The 16,590-nt window shown below is 41.3% G+C and overlaps 2 protein-coding genes across 2 annotated transcripts; one reads left to right on the forward strand and one right to left on the reverse strand.

Annotated features, from left to right (window-relative positions):
* Nucleotides 1-7,027: 7,027 nt before the first annotated feature.
* Nucleotides 7,028-14,412, reverse strand: cpsf2 (cleavage and polyadenylation specific factor 2). Its single transcript, XM_046060534.1, has 15 exons — nt 14,256-14,412; nt 13,675-13,842; nt 13,441-13,600; nt 13,245-13,350; nt 13,004-13,133; nt 12,774-12,889; nt 12,358-12,545; nt 11,942-12,232; nt 11,667-11,767; nt 11,165-11,368; nt 10,898-11,050; nt 10,380-10,602; nt 9,939-10,259; nt 8,896-9,030; nt 7,028-7,522 (listed from the first exon to the last, which is right to left on the reverse strand). The coding sequence occupies exons 2-15, from the start codon at nt 13,821-13,823 to the stop codon at nt 7,430-7,432; spliced, it is 2,370 nt and encodes a 789-aa protein (XP_045916490.1). The 5' UTR covers nt 13,824-13,842; nt 14,256-14,412; the 3' UTR covers nt 7,028-7,429.
* A 169-nt stretch (nt 14,413-14,581) lies between these two features.
* On the forward strand, nt 14,582-16,566 carry LOC123977655 (NADH dehydrogenase [ubiquinone] 1 beta subcomplex subunit 1-like). Its single transcript, XM_046060536.1, has 3 exons — nt 14,582-14,690; nt 15,789-15,933; nt 16,363-16,566. The coding sequence occupies exons 2-3, from the start codon at nt 15,794-15,796 to the stop codon at nt 16,397-16,399; spliced, it is 177 nt and encodes a 58-aa protein (XP_045916492.1). The 5' UTR covers nt 14,582-14,690; nt 15,789-15,793; the 3' UTR covers nt 16,400-16,566.
* Nucleotides 16,567-16,590: the final 24 nt, after the last annotated feature.

Consider the following 16,590-nt stretch of genomic DNA (forward strand, 5'->3'; position numbering starts at 1 on the left):
TCTGAGAGAGACTTAGCCTTATGTAAATAACATAAATAACTTCATTATTCTTTTGTCTTCAGAGAAGAAAAGGAATTGTAGGCACGCAAAGAGCAACCTTTTCCCCTTGTAAAGAACTGTGGAAATTCCCATTCAGACTGACCATAAAGGTTATCCCAGCAGAAACATGCAGCCCATTCATTGTGGGAAGATAGCATCAGAGTTGCAGAGACAGACTCCAAAGTTTGTATTAATAAAGCCCGCAGTACCCTGAAACAGAGGGCAAGTGAGTGTGATCTCTTTCATTTTATCCACTTGGAGCTGGGGGTGGAGGGGTTTGCAATAAAGTCAATGAGCCAGTAGATTTCCCTGCTGTGTGATTTCATCACCCTGAACACCTCCATACTGGACACAAAAGTTATGGGCACTCTGTAGTGTAGTAGGAGGATGAGTAGGAGTTGTAAATGTCATAGTGTTATTATTCATAAGCAGGCACGAGGAGTGGAACGTGCTGTTTGATGGAAAAGTAATCAGAAATGTTTTAGTAATAGCACCCCACCAATTCTTCACATGAAGATCAGTTAACTTGTTGTGAAGAGTAGTGCTCAGCCTGCAAAGACTAAGTGCTTCTGCTGCTCTTAAAGGAGTTTTTAAAGTAACCCTGATGTTGTAATTTATGTTGAGGCTTGAGACATGACATGTTTACCAGAAAGCCTGAGTGAAGAACTTTAGGTTAGAGTTTGAACAATATGGGTATTTACCAAGCAGGTTAGGGTTCTTACCAAAGACGCAGCTGAGTCGTAGGATCTAGTGTTTTTGTAGCTTGACCCATACTAGAAACTAAATGTCAGTATATCTCTGTTGCATCAATTTTGAAATTGATCATTTGAAGTTTCCAAAATTAATTAAAGAGCAATGCTGATGAGGTGCCCCTTTTCAAGACTTAGGTCAATCAAGGCAAACACAAATCACTTCTTCAGTAACAAGTCTTAAGTCAAGCCACAAGTCTTCATAAGCTAATTGCAAGTGGAACTCTCTCAGGTCACTGAATAATTACCATTAAAAGCTGTGTTGCTAGCATGTGTGGCAATGTAATCTCAATTTAAAGGTCCATTTACTTGCTTTTTCTTGAGATTTGAATCTCATCTCATGGCCTTTATTAGTTAATGGAGCTGGCTCGGGTCTCAAGTGACCTGAGGGTAGAAAATGTATGATAGAAGAAAGGAAAAGAAAATGTAGCATTCTTTCTTGTAACTGGACAATATCTGAACCTCACTTATGCTGTGCTACAAGTTAAAGCAAGCAGAACAATTTGTACATTCAGTTTGACCGAGATCAGTGGCCCCACCACTCACGAGTGCTGACATCTAACCTGAACGGCACGAAGATAAACAGTTGTAATGCTGCTGACTCACTTCTCTGGATTCACACTCCTCGGTCCAGCCTCTACTCGTTTTCACATGAACATCATTCACTGCAGATGATTCAGCCTTATTACACGGCCCTGAGTTTAGGAAAGATGTCTACAGGGGTAAATACAGAGAGCAAATCCTCATCATGTTTTCTGTGCTTGAATTAACCATCGGCAGGGTCTCCTCACAGCTCTCAAGGCGCTGTCAGCCATGTCACATCAGATAGCGCCGGTTACCTCTGATGTGCTGAGCAGAAAGAGCAGGCCAGCCAGATTGCATTCTGCTGACTGGCTGGAACCACATGTCAGCCTGAATGCAGTTTGCTAAGAGGCTGATACTGCTCTCATCCAAGAATGTGTTTTCTGATCCCATTGCCTGCATCGCCTCAAGTTACGGACAACCAATTGGTCAGGTTTGTTTTGCTTGCTGAGAAGAATGCGCTGTTTGTACACAAGCCAAGCAAAACAATCTAATGTGATCTGTCCTAAATATCCAGTCAGATACACATGATCGCTAAGTCATCCACATGTCTCTGCCAGAGAGCCAGCCGGGATCAGTCCCGGCCATGAATGTACCCAAAAAAACGCATTGTTTCATCAAAAAGGAAAAATGGCAGCTGCAGTATTGTGGACTGTGGATAATCTGGCAGCAAGAGCCTTTGTGGATTTGTGCTTGTGAGCATACCCGCTTTGTGGACGGGTGTGAAGAGCAGGTTGCATAAGAGGATCACCTCCGTAATGGTTTACAGTAATTCAGAAATTCTGCTCAACATAGCCTTTTAATGTGTATCTTAGAGTGGGTGGGTGAAAGTGGTTATTTTACTGAAGGACCATTACCACCGGAAGATGCTAGCACATAGGGATTACCCACAGAGGCAGGAATTATGGAAGAGATGGAGGAAAAAGCAAGTGATGGCCTAGAGGGGAATTAAGATGTGTAGAGCAGGAAAACATGAGGAGGGAGAAAATTAAACAACTGAAAACAGGAAGTGGAACGCATATCCAAAAAACCTTTGAAACTACTTTGAGATTCTAAATTTTGTTTCAGAAGGCAACTCCACACCAAACACATTTTTTGAGAAATAGTTGACAATGACACTTTTGGAAAAACACACTTATTCACTCTCTGGCCGAAATTTAAAAGAGTAGGCTAGTAGTCTCATATCGGAGTCAGGAACTTAGCTAGACAGCTCTGTCAAAGTTAAAAAATATACCTATACCAGCTCCTACACTCATTAATTATATCTTGTTTGCTTCCAAAATGTCCAAAAGTGGCAAGTTTCATGGGAAGTAATGTAATATAATTATTTCTTGGTCACTACTAGCCAGGTGCAGCAACTTCCTGTTAACCAAAAGTCTTATGGTGTGTTCAGACAGAAAGTGAAGTGAATATTCTCCTTGTGTCACTTGTGCAAATTTCACCACTGGATAATTTGTTTATTCATCCCAAACAGCCAATATACTGACTGTACAGACGTTAACTCTTAGCTAGCTAGCAAAAGACACCCAAACTGTGTGTGTGTGGGAGTGTGGCTATGTGTATTTGTGTGATGGCTTCACTTTGACTCAACTCACCAAGTTCTTTCAGTTATTTCCCTCCAGTCTTTCTCTAACATTCCCTAACCCTTTCCCATTAGTTCATATTTTTTGCTAAAGTTGAAACAACTGGAACAAACATGTCTTCGCGTCTGGTCATACCCCTTTGGAGGAATTCACCTCCAAAATTCACCTTGCTTTATGTCTGAACACACAGTTCAGTAATACTAAATCTATTAATGAAACCACCAGCAAAACCACAACTTTTTTACATTTCTGCTTGTATACGGGTGAAACAAGTAAGACACAACAGGCATATTTTTTAAACATTGGAAAGAGCCAGGCTAACTATTAACCCCTGCTTACAGTCTTTATGCTAAGCTAAGCTAATCAGCTCATGGCTCTAGCAATACTGCATTCACTCAATGTCAGCCGAAAGGGGAAAAACAGAATAGCTTACCAGTATACCAACTTGGGAGTGTTCACTCCAAGCTGTTTACTTCTACTGTGGCTTTGCAAGCATTTATGGTTTGTTGACATTTATAAGCTCATTAAACCAAGTGGGAAATATCTCAGACTCAAAATTACAATTAAGAGGCTGACAGGAATCAAAGTGGTATCGATCTTCTGTTAGCAGGAAAGTCAATTTTTGCACAATGTCAAACTTATTCCTTGAGCTCACTGTAACATTGGTTTTCTGAATCACTATTTGAGTCTTACATTACTCTTATAATTTCATTATTTTGCATTTAGTCAAAGGTTGAGATAAAAGCATAATGGTAAGTATGGAGGCATGACTGTACACATTTTTAAATATCCACCAACAGTCATGTATCATTATGTCAAAGGACCGCTTTGTATTCATCAACAACCTGTGCTTAAGCTTGTAAAACAACAGTAATAAAGCTCCTGAAATTTCAACATGATGTCCATTTGGGCATAATGACAAGACCAAGTTCCATTTATAGAGCTGGATATCATGGGATTTTTGGGCCTTATGCTATGTTTGAATATTGTGAGGTTTCATAGAAATCCATCCCCTTTTCACATTATTACATTGATGTCATTGGCATTAAGTGGTCTGCTTAGTGAGTAGACCGGGAATTCAGAGGAGATTAAATTCATTCATCCTCCAATCCACACAGATGAATGGACACACATGATCAAGATGCTCCTTTCTGAGTACAGCTTTTTGCCAATGAGTATAGCGTGAAAGGCAGAGGGGAAGCTGGTCACCCTGGTGCCAGGTTATGGATTTATGACTTGCTCTGACAGATTGGCTGGGCACCTGTTGAGTTGAGAGCAGATCTCTCACTGGCCTCCAGGGGGCAGAGCGGCCTCAGTGCCCCAGGACGACTCTACCCAGTGCTCTGGGCTTAGCTGCTCGTTACATTAAAACAGGGGCTTCTGTGACAGAGTCAGCATTATGAAAGCTAAGAGGATTAGCTGATGGACATTTCTGGCGTTCCCGGTCAATTATCAAAATGAAAAGCAGTGACTGGACAGGGCTGGCATGCACTGTGGCACAGAACAGCTCCTCTCTCTCCTCCTCATCTCCACTCTCACTCAGCTTCTGTCTGTCACCGGTTACTGTGGTTCGGGGGGGGGAATAAATAAAGGCATCATTTGTGTGTTTCTGAACATGAAAGTTTTTTGTGTGCGTGTGTCTGTGTGCGAGCTACGGATTAAAAAAAGAGCATTTAAATTTTAATGTTTGTTAAGTGCAAAACTGTATGTTATGCAACTGTATAAAAAAGGCCTGAACTTCAGGCAGCCATCCGTGCTCACGTATAACTCCTCCAACCATGTGCCTGATTACCCCCCTACATGCACACACTATAACACTACTTTGTTTCACTGTCCTGCTAGTGTGTGTGTGTGTGTGTGTGTGTGTGTGTGTACCCCCCCTGTGATTGCTTAAAAGGCTATCAGTGTAGGGGGAGTCTCCACTGCTATGATGCACATGTGATGTTGGAGAGTCGTGGATGATGAAGAGGAGTTTTGGGGATGCTGCGAGGCGGGGGTGGGCTGTTGTTTTTGATATATCCATAAAAGTGGCATTCCGCAGCTGCCTGTGTTAAGGATCTACCCCGGGGATTCACACAACGCTGCAAACGTAATCAACCGAGTCAATGTGCCACCACGGGTGCAGTGGACACATCTCTCCGGCAATGACACCCTGCCTCCCCCCCTCCATCCTCCGCGCCAGCAACATTCCCTCTTATCACGCAACTTTCTAATACACCGGTTGGACCTCACTGGAGCACAGCGGAGGTGAGGCTGTATATCCGTGTGTGCCTAAAAAAGATAAGAATGCAAACTGCTGAACCGTTTCATTATTTTTTTTTACCCTGTCACAAACAGCCAGGGAGGTAAACAGTTTTTTTTTTTTGCTGCGGAAGACAGTTGCCTGAACTGTAAAGTGAAGAATGGTAATCCTAGCTCAATACATAGCAGGCCAAATTATAATCAATCCCACTTATCACTCCAGGGACAATGTCATCTCACCACTGGATTACAGATGGTACTGCTGCATGGGCAGATTTGATATGGGTGTTCAGGGGCCGGTTAGACACAGCTGAAAAATGTCTCCATCTGGTGATAGTGCAGTACTAGCTCGCTTAATAGGCAGTAAATATTGTGTGGTGATAAGCAGCACATGCAAACCACAATCACATTTGTTTTTGAATAGGGCTGGGGATAGTTAGAAATGTTTTGATACCAAAATAAGACTTTTTAATATCTTAGTTTAAGGAATTAACTTTTTTTAACACAACAAAATATGGCAAACTCAATAGGTCAGCGTTTAAGGTGACTTCACTTGTCATGAGGAGTGCTATTTAGCCTCTTAAACAGCTCAACTGTTAAACAGTTCTGGATGAGATGTGTCAAATTGAGAAGAATTACTCTAATGAGGTCATGAGGGTTATCACAATTTGGGTTTGAGACATCAGATTTATTACAGAATGTATCCTGCTTTACAAGCTGGAGTTGAGATCAGATGGCATTTTGGGAGGCGTAGGATTCTGCTTTTTTTGGAACTTCACCTAAACTACGAGCTAAAACTCACGATACCGTGACCTCTGCTGCTTTGATTTTGACCATTGTTGTCTGTCTCTTGCAAGGTCCCCAACTTTATTAAAGTGCAATAACAAATCGCTCCACTCCTTTAATGTTGTTGTTTAACTTTGCATAAATTGAATGACTGGTGAATTTTTTAAATGCCCAAATAGACCGATTAACCTGAAAATATATGAGCAAAGAATACATAAATAAGACTAAAGCTTTACCGTAGAGTGAAATATATCTGTGTAGGGCTGGGCAATATGGCCAAAAAAATGATCACGATAGAAAATGTCATATCAATCGATAATTATCATAACAAATGTCAAATCATTATTTCTTCAAGTTTAAAAGCAGATTTTTGCTCCTGAGTGAAAGTTGAAGAAACCAAATGGTTAATTGTGGTTTTAAAAACTTTTCTTTATGGTCAGAACAAACACTTGTTGCCAAACAGTGATTACTTCACATATCTGAGGCAGAACATTAAAAACTATTATGATAAAATCAGTTTTCAACAGATGTGGAAAATTAAGTTAAATCTTTTTTCAGTCCCTTTTCCTCAACAAAATACATATCTAAACAGAAAAAAATAAGTGCTATTGAACATGTGTTATATTGTTATTGAGGAAAAGTATATTGCAATAGTTATTATTGTTTTACTGCCCCGCCCTATCTGTCCTTTGCCATTTTATTTGAGTGTCCCAATTCTGAGTGTGAAGTCTGCAGTATAGTCCATGGCATACACACCACTTTGCAGATTTTGGGGAAATTAACAGTTGTGTGACACTAAGCCTTTCTGTGCAAAATGACAAATGACTCAAAAGTGTCCAATATCTCAATTCAGTGCTCACTATAGAGTAAATTTACTTTTTACTGCCCATTATACAGAGAGTAGTGAACGAGTGAAGAGATTATGGATAGAACTTTAGATTTTGATGCCAGCTTTTGATGCCTGTTACATTTTGTACTCACATACTGAGGTTCAATCCCCCGCCTTAACTGCAGACATCCAAGACAAACGTTCAACAGTGATACATATTTGGAAAAGACACGTTTTTAATGACACAAACGGAGGGGAAAAGCATTCTTTAGTCCATCCAGTGCATTGGGATTTTACTGTACAGTGGGAGGAGTTTTAGGAATATGAAAAACCTCAGTCTGTTCACTCAGAGAGGTCAGTCCAGGGGAAAGCATCTGCCTTTCACTTTGTGGAGGTAAACGAACAATAAAAAAAAAAAACATTATCTGAAAAAAACAAACTATAAAAATGGAAAATGTACAACATGGTTTGCAGTGGAACAGCTGGAGCCGCCCATGAGGCAGAGGTAGGACTGTGGTACACTCTTCTCCTCTGGGTAAAGTCCTCGTAAAGGATTGTTTGTGTTGCCGTGGTATGCTCTTCTGCAGCGTGTCCTCCTGCTGCTGCTGCTGCTGCTGCTGCTATACCACGGCGTACTGCTGATACAGCAGCTCCCGGATCTTATAGTAGTCGTCACAAAGGCAGCCTTCCAGGCCAATGCGTCCAGCCTCCGTCTGGACAAAGAGCACAAAGATGCACAGGTCATGAGGGTCCTCAAATAACATTCATTAACACAACACGGTTTCACCTAAAAACATAGATGTACAAGCCCTGTACGGCACACTAAAATAAACAATTCGTTTCCCACAGACGTTGACCGACTTGGGATTGAAATGTATAATGAAGCAGTCCACTTCCCATTTAGGCAGCACACAAAGATAAGCACACAGCACACAAGCACACACTTTTAACAGTCTCAGTTCTCTTTGATTTCATTTTCTGGGTTGCGTCTATTTTAAGTTCTTGTCAATTATGCATTTTGTTGCTGGTATCTTGACTCACTCCTACTTTTCCTTTAGTTCTTAACTTTTGCCTTTTTCTGTGTTTTTCTTCTGAGGCGGGATGTCTTCATATGCCACTAGGTTGTTCTTTTTTTGTTTTTTTTTTAATCCTACTTAGGCAGACTGTATTTGTTTCTTATTGTGTTAATGTTCCATTTTGCATTAAACGCTGGTATTTTAGTTTATAGTGTGTAAGTAAATAAACCTTAACCTTTAAACCATCAAGATTTTATATTATGTTTATATTATCTGACTTTGTTGACCAGTCAACAAACCACAGTACATTGTAAACAACACTACTTAACTGCAATGCTAACAATATGATTTTGACTCCCTGCCAATACCACACATAGAGACGTTGATATACAATATCTACAGCCTATTGCCTCTGTCCACGTTTGTCGAGACAAACTAAGCTGCTGTAATTCTTACAGCATCATTAACAACTTGCCCACTACACTAAACACGCTGACTGCTCAGGACGCCCAATCCATCATCAAACAAATGGAGAAGCCAAATGCGTCATACTGCTTAACAACAATATTAGTATGTCGTATGTCTTCTTTTGATGAGTCAGTCAACAGAATCTTTGGCAATAAACACACATCACTGGACATGTATTCATTCTGTGCCTATTTGTTGCAGTGATAAATTATTTTCTGCAAGTTCTTTCTAAGGCTTTGAAGGGTACAACAGAAGTTTCTGAAGGCTACAGACAGTAATAAGCCAAAGGCCTTTAAAGTTACATTTGTTGGAGGTACCTTGTCTGGACACTTAGTTATTTTAAGTGTTTTGTACAGGTCCTTTAATTCTACATGTCATTAAAACCTGCCTATATATCAGCTATGCAACTGCTTTGCACAGAGACCAGTTGTAAATCTAGAATAAAACCAGAACATTTTGATTTTGTGGATTTGGCAAAAAAAAACAGCCTGTGCCATAGGTCTTCTGTGCTGGCCACCTTCCCTGTTGAGGAGTAGTGGCAACTAGCGTCGCAGGGAGCTGATGGATAGCGTGCTTGCTGAGCCAGTGGCAAGGACACTCACCCTGCGGACGGCCACCATGTTGTTGCAGACGAGCACTCCGCCCACAAACTCAGCCTGGATGCCCTCTCTTAGCAGGACCTGCTTGAAGTCAGACAGGCGAGGCTCGTTGATGAACACCGACTGATGCCCCGGAATCTGGAGGGAGAATGGAAGAGAGCGCAGGTCAGGCTGAGAGCTGTCTAAATTGCTTATACGCCCTTGTGGACACATACAATCTGAATCACATTTCAATCCCTTCTAGCCTCTGCAACTTTGGCAAAGTCTTCCAACCTCTTTAAATGGAGTCTTGGGACATGAAAATCAGAGTTGTTGTCCAGTGGCTGCATCGGCAACCCATTTGTTGCTTTTACCATTTCATTAGCCATTAGTATTTTGTGTGACTGCCAAGACTCTTGAAATGGGGTTACCTGCCAAAATGAGAAGCAGGGAGGACAAGGCTTCCACACAGACAAAATCTTTCTAAGATGAATTAAAGGCTTCTTTCCACTTTTTATGACCTAGTCAATCCGAGATGGGACACTTGATATAATGAGAGTATCTGACAACAAAATAACAGAATGTAAAACTTGTTTTTACATGAGTTTTTAAAAGTCCCAATTCACTCTGTAGAATGATGTAAGCGCAGAGTAAACAGCACATATTCATCTGTTGAAGGGGGAAAGTTTCTCTCTGCTCACCCTAAATCTGAGTTTATGGCATGTTTGTACGAGGATGAAGGAATCCAATATACAACTTACACAAGTGTGATGTGGGACCTTGAAGCTGTTAGATCGCACACACTGAGAATGTGCTTCTCAGTGAAGTGGGACACATCTTGTGACCAGAACTTACGCTTCTGAAAATCTTTGCATATTCATAGATTCTAGTTTTTTCAATTAGGCAGACAGAGTAGATTCTTTTTAAAAGGTCAGACACAAATTCCTATCACATGCAGGGTGGAGAGAATCTTTATACTTTCTAGCAACAAATGTTGATACTTAAATAAATATTTAAATAATGATGTCATTTCAACAACTTTGCTGAACAGTGTTGCCCCGCCTAACCTCGTGTGGAGGCAGTGGCTCCAGAGTGGGAATGACATCGCTCTCTTCAGACTGCTCCTTCTCGTCCTCCCCGAACAGATTCTTAATGGCGCGCTGCGCCGCCACCGCTGTGGCGTTGTGGTCGATGTCAAGATCGGGGGCGACGTCCATGGCCAGCTCTCCGCTGCCGTCCTCCTCCTCGTCTTTCACACCCTCCTCCAGCATCACGCCCGTGTCCACCTTCACCACGCGCATGTCCAGTACGCCATCAATCCAGGCCAGCTCTGTGTCTTTGGCCTTGCAGAACTGCAGAGAGCTCACCAAGGAGTCTTTCAACCGCACCTTTACCGCGAGAAGATGAGAATAGATGAAGAAACCGGCCTGTCATAGAAGGCTGCTTTTATGCGTTAGCAATGGTCATTGCTAAAGAAATCAACCATGCAGGCTTTTACTGAGGCTTACTTGGTAGATGTGTGTTTCACTGGTGGCGTCTATGGTCTCTTGCAGTTTGGGTGTGTAGACTTTGATGTCCTTGCTGAAAGCTTTGCAGGACTCCGCCAGGTCGAGGCTGGCCTCTGGGGGCCCGTGAACGATCACCAGCTGTCTGGGCTTCATCTGATTAATAATCTTCTTGATGGAGTCGCCGTCAGAACGACCTTCATAATCTATGTAGGTTACCCTCGCTCTGTAGGAGGAGGAAGACAGATCAAGTCTTTTTAATACTGCTGATTTGTCAAAGATTGTTTACTACCAACTCATGTTTCTTGATAGACTTGTTATGTATGCAGGAGGGGTTTGCTGAGTAGACATAACCCTTTTCAGCAACAATTGGCCTTGGTTATACTTATTCACACCTGGAGGCCATCCAACACACCACAGCACTCCACCGTTGGCCACTGATCCAGCTCTAGTGGCCAATGGTAAAGTTTATAAAAGGGAGTTCTTGTTACAGAGGCAGACAGATTTAAAGCATCACTGACCTAATTTCAAGATTTTCTACACTGGAGATGCATTTGGTTGGAACGACAGAGAGATCCTGGTCCATGGGCTCATCACCGTTGGTCAACCCGGATTCCAGTTTGCTTTTCTCCTCCTCCGTGGCTTGTAGTTCAGGAACTAGAAACTCTTCTAGCCTGTGAAAGATCAATAATGGTTCACTGATGATGGCAGGAAACACAGATCAGAGTGGTTTTTCTATATACATATTTCTGTACTCTCGATGTTCACATGTACCAGTATTATAGTACCTGATGATTTCCCCATACTCGTCCCATTTGATTCTCTCTTCATGTGTGGGGAACATTGGATAAGATTTTTTGGCTTGTTTGAAGAAACTGCCTTTGCGGCTCCCCTCGGCCTTCATCATCAGGTCGTGGTGTTTCATTTTCACAGCAACTGGCTGATCCAGATCATCGTCCATATCACTCTCATCACTGGAGTCTACATCCACCCTGCAAATGCACGAAATAAACATTATATGTGTACATAGGAGTTGGGCAAGATACTGAACCCCAAAGTACAGTCCATTTACAATCATGACTCAACTCCTATTTACAGATTTCCATTTAAATAGCTGGTTTTAGATTTGCAACCTAATTTATGTTGGCTTTTTACATAAGCTGTCATTTAAACTGCTAGCAGACTGCAAACTTAGATGAATCAAATGGTTTGTTATATCAGCATCATCAAAGACAGACATCTAACTCCTAAGCACCCAGGTGACTTGTGTCTATTTCTACTGGGACTTACTCTTTTGCTTGTTCAAGCTTTTTAGCTGCTTCTTTCTTCATTTTATCCTTTTCGAGGTATTCTTCCAGGTCCTTGCCTTCAAGCTTCACTCTTTTCCTCACCTGCCATAATGAGAAGGGTGAAAGATGGATATGGTGCAAATGATAAAATGACACATTTTGTTGTTTCCCCAGCTGGGTCTGAATGTGAGAGATGGGAGCTTCCCATGAGGTAAATGAAGAAATAAAACTAAATCCCCTGTCATAGCAAATCAGCATCGTGACTGCTGTTCTGACCTCCAGATCCAGCATCTTCTCTCCGGGGTTGTCGATGAGGTAGCGGGCTAGGGTTCCAGGTGTAGTGCGGTAGGTTAGGATTACGGAGTTTTTGGCATCTTGGCACCACTGAATGAAGAGTTCTCTGGAAAAGCCAGACTCAAGGTCTGGCTGGCTGCAAAGCACCACCTTGGGGCTCGGCACCCGGGCCAGGTCTGCAAGACTGTGGCACAGGGTCAAGTGACGGAACTGGAAGGGGTTGTTTCTTTTGTCTTCAAAACACCTCATGAGCTTGTCACTCATCCACTCCACCTAGAGAAAGACAATAGATTAACAATTAGGACTGGTGAAAAGAAATGACCAAACTGTCATGATAAATTAACAACTGAGCATGAGGAATAATACAAACTCAAAGTGTGACAATCCATGATTGATACCTGGGACTTGGAGAACTCCACCACATTATAGCTGACATTGTTAAGCAGTGCAAGTGGGTAAGCTCCAAGCCCAGCATCCTTTGTCCTCCAAATCTGGTCCAGGAGCTGAGCCAGCTCCAACACACGTCCAGCTGTGTCCACAGCAATAAGGACATTACCATCACCACGAAGGGTCTCCATTACATTGGCTGTGAGTAAAAAATATAAGTTAGTGTAAATAAACAACATCTTTCTCAAATTGTATTAAGTTTTAAATTTAGCAGCTTAATAGAAATAGAAGAAGGGCTGAGAAGAACAAAAAACACAGCTCATTTGTTTGATCACTGGACCATGTTAAAATATATCAATATTTAATTGAATAAATATGCTATTAAATGTATGTATTACTACTATAGAGGCTTGTGAAGATGACTTACTAAGGAGCATTTCATCTCTTTGTTTGCGCCGTGGCTGTACATATGTTGCATTGAAGGAATCTGTAATAAGTAGTGAAGGACGACTTATGCTCTCCAACGTGCAGCCGTTGAGGTGGCTAGAAGAGAGAAAAGGCGTAACAATGAGGACGAACTAACAGCCAAACTAAAAACAAAACCAACACAACTAAAAGCAAAATTCCATTTCATATGAATGTTTCATCTGTGCTCACATCTCTCTCTTATGGTTGAAGTCCACAGCATAAATAATCTCCTCCTCCCCGTCCTTCACAATTTTCCAAATAGTGCCTCCAATCATGTGACCAGCTGGAAGAGGAGTGATGGAAAGACCATGCCCTTTCCCTGTCAGGTAAACCAGAAATATATAAACCACGTTGGAGCCAGTGATACATAAAGTGGGAGTCCTGACCTATAAGCGTCTAACTACTAACTAGCGTCTAGCAACTAACTCACCTTTCAGATTGACAATCTGAGAGTATTTCAGCTGCTGGATTTTATCAAAAGCACAGTCGACATCATCAAGGGTGAACAGTGTGAAATCTTCACTGTTGTTCCGAGACTAAGTGGAAAGAAGGAAATGATAATGAAGCAATGGTAATCATGCAATCAAGCTCTATTAATAAACAACTTGACATCCCCCCCTTCCTACCTGATATAGATCATACATAAACATCTGACCCATCTTGTAGACAGGAATTGTAGCATAGATAGTGCAGTTTAGACCCAGTTTCCCCACGGCATATGGCAGGGCTCCCAGGTGTATGGGGTCAGGGTGGGAGAGGAGCACAGCATCGACCTGATGAACATATCTGGAGGGGGAAATGAACATCACACAAGGAACCGAGGGAAACTGAAGTGTTTAACTGATGTATAAAATAATTACCGTTTCATAGCATCAATGATGTCCATTGAGAAGTTCTCATCCCAGCCACAGTCCAAGAGGAAGCGGAACTCATCCACCTGCAGCAGGTAACAGAGGGCCGACTCCTCCTGAACCCCTGACACGGCTGTCAGCTTGATAATGGACGTCATTTTTCCTTCAATTTTTACGCTGAAAGTACAATTAGATTAGCATTGGATTATGCTGACCACAAGCAACCATCCTAACAAACAAAAAAAAAACATCTACATTAGTTGATGTGGCTCTTTATCACTTTGATTACTACTACGCACAAAACTCGTTAAATCCAAGGAATACAAACAAAGACATGGTTCGATTGTGAACTGAAATTTTACAATATTATCGCAATGAAATCGGCCTGTAAAATATGTGGCCTGCAAGTCGAGTAAGTAAATGAATTAAAAGTAAACACAGTTTGGTTGCTAGCCACAGCTACTTCACACACAAGCAATCGCGTTAACAAATTACCCGGCAAAGTCTGTGTATTTTAGCATGCTAGCTACATTTTTAGCTAGTGGATGTAAACTAAGTGACTTAGATCGACAAAGACGCGTGCAACATACCATTAAATGTGAGATAATACAAATGTTCTCCCGTTGGAAAAGAAACACAATGACTGGGTTTTCTATAATTCAAAACATTAAGACATTTTGGCTCGGGTTGTTGAACACACACTTGACTAGCAGACCATTAGCGGCTGCGTCATGTGTGAAAGGGCAAAGGAGCGTACCATGTAGGGCGGGTTTAATTTCACTTAATATTATGACAAAACAGCCAATACGCATTTTATCGTACAGTATTTTAAAAAATTGCTTTAATATTTTCAATCTACAACGCTAGGTTGTACGTGATGCAATCACCCACCACTAAGGCCATTACGCTAATAGTGGTGTTTTTATTGTTGAAGTACCACTGCCGTGTTTGCACAGTTGGTAGAGTCCAATGTCCTCTGCCTGGTGAATGAAGTGCTGAAGGCCACGGCTTGGTGTAAACAGAAGGTAATATTTTAGATATCCCAACGTCGTGACTCTTAATTGTTTGAGTAATTGTGCTCTAATGGGTTACCTGTGCTAAACACAACTAACACTCTTTTTTTACAGGGAAGCCATTCTCTACGAAAACCCGACACCTATTGCTAATGCTAACTAGCTGACGTTAAATGATAGCTAGCCAGTAGCTGCTGGCTGTGGTGCTTAGTTGGTGTTGCAAAATATATTTTCAGTGTCTTAGCTTCATTTTGTGGGTAAGCTGGTTATAATGTTATTCCCACTGCAAATGGGGAAATGAGAGCTACACCATATATGGTTTGAAGTAATCTTTGTTACACTCGCTGCTTGTGTGTGTGAATATAACTACATAAAAGTTATAATTAATTATGTTTGGAGATTGCCCTGACCTTCCACCAATCAGCTAATAGCGCTGCCTGTTAGCAACAGTGAAATATCTACAGACCTCCTTGCCCTAAAGTATTTGTCTGTCCACACAAGTAGGCTTGTCCAAAGGCTAAGGTTTTTACTTACTAGTTTCAATTGTGTAATCCTATCAATTCCCAATCAGCAGCTTTATTTGTGCAATGACCTTAGTGTCACAATAGTTTTGAGGATGTCCCATATATAAACATGGCTTGTCCTAAAACAATTGGTAGGTCTTTCTCCTGTATAGGTTCGCAGATGTGATGGGGAGATTGTCATTTTATTTTGGATTATCTTTTCAAGCAGGGCCAGTATGATGCCACCTTCTGCAAAAAATTATAGTCTATTTCCACTCATTTCAGTGTCACTTTTCCAATGTCCAAATTGGCTGGCAGAGCAACCTACCGGACATGGCTTAGGGTTTTCAGCAACAGGAGCAGTAAAATATATTACACTGGCCCCATGTTATGTGGGTACTTAAATGTAACCAGTATGATTACCAGATCTACACTGCAGAGAAGCTACATCAATGCCATGATCTTTATTAGTAATGTCACAATTTTTTTTAGATTACCTGTAATGATTCTCTGTTTTAAGCATGTGGGAAATTGAACTGATTTATATCAAAGTGGAAAGAAATCAGTGCCAGAGTTGTTACAGTGTGTCTTCCGCTTGCTTCTGTAGGAACCATGGTGAACTTTGTAGCACTTGCCCGGGAGCATTGGGTGAACATACTGGTGCCCATGGGCTTTGTGATTGGATGGTACCTTGACAAACAACAGGACCAAAAGTTGACAGCATTCAGGAACAAAAGTGTTCTGTTCAGCAGGTAAAAATAAAACACACATTTCCACCTATGTTTAAAAGGTAAAAAGTCATGTGATGATTTTTGCTACTGCATACCCATTTACCCACAGTTTAAACAAATTACTATGCAAATAAGTCAGCAGAATGAATGCTCAGCGACAAAGGGAAAACATGTACCCAAAACACAGTTACAGTACTCCACTATGGTAAACCCGACCAAATATTTATTACATGGCACCCATTTTAGTGTGGTACCAAAAAGCACATTACAGCTCGTAGTTTTGTGCTTTACCATGTCCATTTTCCTGTGTCTAAGCCACTGTAAACATAAAATCTTATTATAATTTGCTTTTTGTATTTGATTGTGCTATCAAGCATTTCAATACCAACTTAATGTCATTGTTACTCTGGGTGTAAGCTTATGCAATTTCTTAACTTCTGTTCTCTTTAGGGAGCTAAAGCCTGGTGAGGAGGTGACCTGGAAGTAAACTGCCCCTACATGGAATGTGTCCTGTCATCTGTGGTGTGAATGATCAGAATGAAATCAGAATATTTAAGAAGACGTATCTCTGTTTTTGAGTTGGATCAACCAATAATCTTTACTATTATGTGTTGTATCAACCATTAATAAAAATGCCCTCAATGCTCAAAATCATTTGGTACATGTTGATGATGTTGG

Source organism: Micropterus dolomieu, linkage group LG10 (genome assembly GCF_021292245.1).
Source record: "Micropterus dolomieu isolate WLL.071019.BEF.003 ecotype Adirondacks linkage group LG10, ASM2129224v1, whole genome shotgun sequence".
NCBI lineage: Eukaryota > Metazoa > Chordata > Actinopteri > Centrarchiformes > Centrarchidae > Micropterus > Micropterus dolomieu.

Bases quoted from the DNA above. Each gene is read 5' to 3' on its own strand.
- cpsf2 (XM_046060534.1), bottom strand. From the start codon at position 13,823: ATGACGTCCATTATCAAGCTGACAGCCGTGTCAGGGGTTCAGGAGGAG. The intron at 11,768-11,941 runs GTCAGAACAGCA...TCATTATGGCAG, and splicing joins AGAAGATGCTGGATCTGGAG to GTGAGGAAAAGAGTGAAGCT. The intron at 9,031-9,938 runs GTTAGGCGGGGC...TTCTCCCTCCAG, and splicing joins AGCCACTGCCTCCACACGAG to ATTCCGGGGCATCAGTCGGT.
- LOC123977655 (XM_046060536.1), top strand. From the start codon at position 15,794: ATGGTGAACTTTGTAGCACTTGCCCGGGAGCATTGGGTGAACATACTG. The intron at 15,934-16,362 runs GTAAAAATAAAA...TGTTCTCTTTAG, and splicing joins AAAAGTGTTCTGTTCAGCAG to GGAGCTAAAGCCTGGTGAGG.